A 2,119-nucleotide genomic window follows, 5' to 3' on the forward strand; every position below is an offset into this window, starting at 1 on the left:
AAAACTACTATTACTACTACTGCTAGAACTACTGCTACTGCTACTGCTATGTAGAAGACGATAAAAGAAAAAGAACGATAAACATTATGCCGCTTTGGGTTGGACTTAAAAGTGAAACTGCCTGCTGAGAGGCCTATGCATCCTACGCAAGATGGGCAAACCTCTTGCTTATAAATACACGCGTTTCTACAACATCCAGTGTAAAAGCTGCAATACTTATCTAACAGCAGCTTGCATATTGCCTTCACTACACGGTCATTTCTTTTAGAGACAAATAAAACAACAAGGGAAGAAAGCTCTATAACTAGTTTACGAACGAAATCTTAGTAACTTATCGATCTACAAGTAAACCAGCAGCAACATAAAGATAACAGCAACAGCATCAGCAGAAGTTAATATTTTTATCAACTTGCCTTAGAGGAAGAAAGAAGAAAGATAAAAAGACACTGACTGTTGCATGAAACGGATTTGAAATTCCCTATCCTTCAAACCAACGAAATGCATTCTTATGAAATAATTCTTAAATTAAGTCTTGCCGTTTTGGCATCTTCACTGCTTGTGGAAACTCATGACTTTAAAAGCTACTCGAATGCTGACAAAAGGTTTAGGGCGTCTGGTGATAGGATAAAAGGCCTGCTAAGAAAAAGAAATGTTAACAGTTTCATGGAAATGGAAACCCCAGAGAATTACATTCGCGAACTGGCTGCTAATCGAGGTATTGAAATTGATTATCCTGAACATTTTGACAAGAGAATTAGAGAATTAGTCGGCAAACGATATCCTGAAAATTTTGACAAAAGAATTCGAGAATTGGTTGGCAAACGAGGAACAGAAATTGACTATCCTGATCACTTTGACAAAAGAATTAGAGAATTGGTTGGCAAACGTGGGACCGAAATAGAATATCCTGATCACTTTGACAAAAGAATCAGAGAATTGGTTGGCAAACGAGGAAATGAAGTGGAATATTCTGACCACTTTGACAAAAGGATTAGGGAGTTGGTTGGCAAACGAGGAACAGAAGTTGAATTTCCCGACAAGAGAATTCGAGAACTGATTGGTAAACGTGGAGGTGAAATTGATTATCCTGACAAGAGAATCCGAGAATTGATCGGTAAACGAGGAGGCGAAGTTGAATATCCTGAAAATTTTGAGAAGAGAATTAGAGAATTAATTGGCAAACGAGGCACTGAAATCGAATTTCCAGAACAAGTTGACAAGAGAATTAGAGAATTAATTGGTAAAAGAGGAACCGAAGTTGAGTATCCTGAACATTTTGACAAGAGAATCAGAGAACTGGTCGGTAAACGAGGAAATGAAGCTGAAAATCCCGAACATTTTGACAAGAGAATCAGAGAGTTGGTTGGTAAACGAAGTGTTCCATCAAATATCAGTAAAAATGTCGTTAAACGAAATGTAGAAAAATTAGAAGGTTAATTGGTTGCCAGGAGCAACGAAAATTAATGCAAATATTGGAATATTTAAATAAGGAAAAACAAAGGTTCTACACAATGACCGGGAGAAAGAAAACAAGTCACATGAAGAAAAACAAAAGATGATTTTTAAAAAATGTCTATTTCAGGAAACCAAATTTTTCAAAAAAAAAAAAAAAGACAAAATATTTAACATTCATTTCAGAATGAGAAATCAAAGAAATGAAAACCAGGTGAAATGATTTTAAAAATATATATATATTTCAAGAAATATATATATACATATATATATACATTCACAAAATAGCAACAGAAGAAAACGAGATAAAATTTATATTTTGGAAGAAAATAATAATGGTAAAATAATTTTTAATATATTAAGAATGATTATAGTAATAACAATAAGTAATAATAATTAATAATATTAATGATGATGATGTTGATGATGATTATGATGATATGACACTAAAAATGTCGAAATGGAAATTATATTATCTAAAAAAAAAACCAAAAAACACATAACAGAACTTATTTTTAAAAGTTCTACTAATTAAATTACCTATCTTTTCCTTCCTACATGCTCCAGGCTTTCTTCTGTCTTTTATTTCTCGTTCCTCTCTCACGATCTACATATATATATATATATATATATATATATATATATATATATATATATATATATATAT

The 2,119-nt window shown here is 32.3% G+C and overlaps 1 protein-coding gene across 1 annotated transcript; it reads left to right on the forward strand.

Annotated features, from left to right (window-relative positions):
• Positions 1-200: 200 nt before the first annotated feature.
• On the forward strand, positions 201-1,619 carry LOC149133324 (uncharacterized). Its single transcript, XM_089359959.1, has one exon. The coding sequence runs from the start codon at positions 499-501 to the stop codon at positions 1,435-1,437; it is 939 nt and encodes a 312-aa protein (XP_089216085.1). The 5' UTR covers positions 201-498; the 3' UTR covers positions 1,438-1,619.
• The last annotated feature ends 500 nt before the right edge of the window (positions 1,620-2,119 follow it).

This window comes from Octopus bimaculoides, chromosome 11, assembly GCF_046866305.1.
Source record: "Octopus bimaculoides isolate indiv1 chromosome 11, ASM4686630v1, whole genome shotgun sequence".
In the NCBI taxonomy this organism is placed as follows: domain Eukaryota; kingdom Metazoa; phylum Mollusca; class Cephalopoda; order Octopoda; family Octopodidae; genus Octopus; species Octopus bimaculoides.

Bases quoted from the DNA above. Each gene is read 5' to 3' on its own strand.
- LOC149133324 (XM_089359959.1), top strand. From the start codon at position 499: ATGCATTCTTATGAAATAATTCTTAAATTAAGTCTTGCCGTTTTGGCA.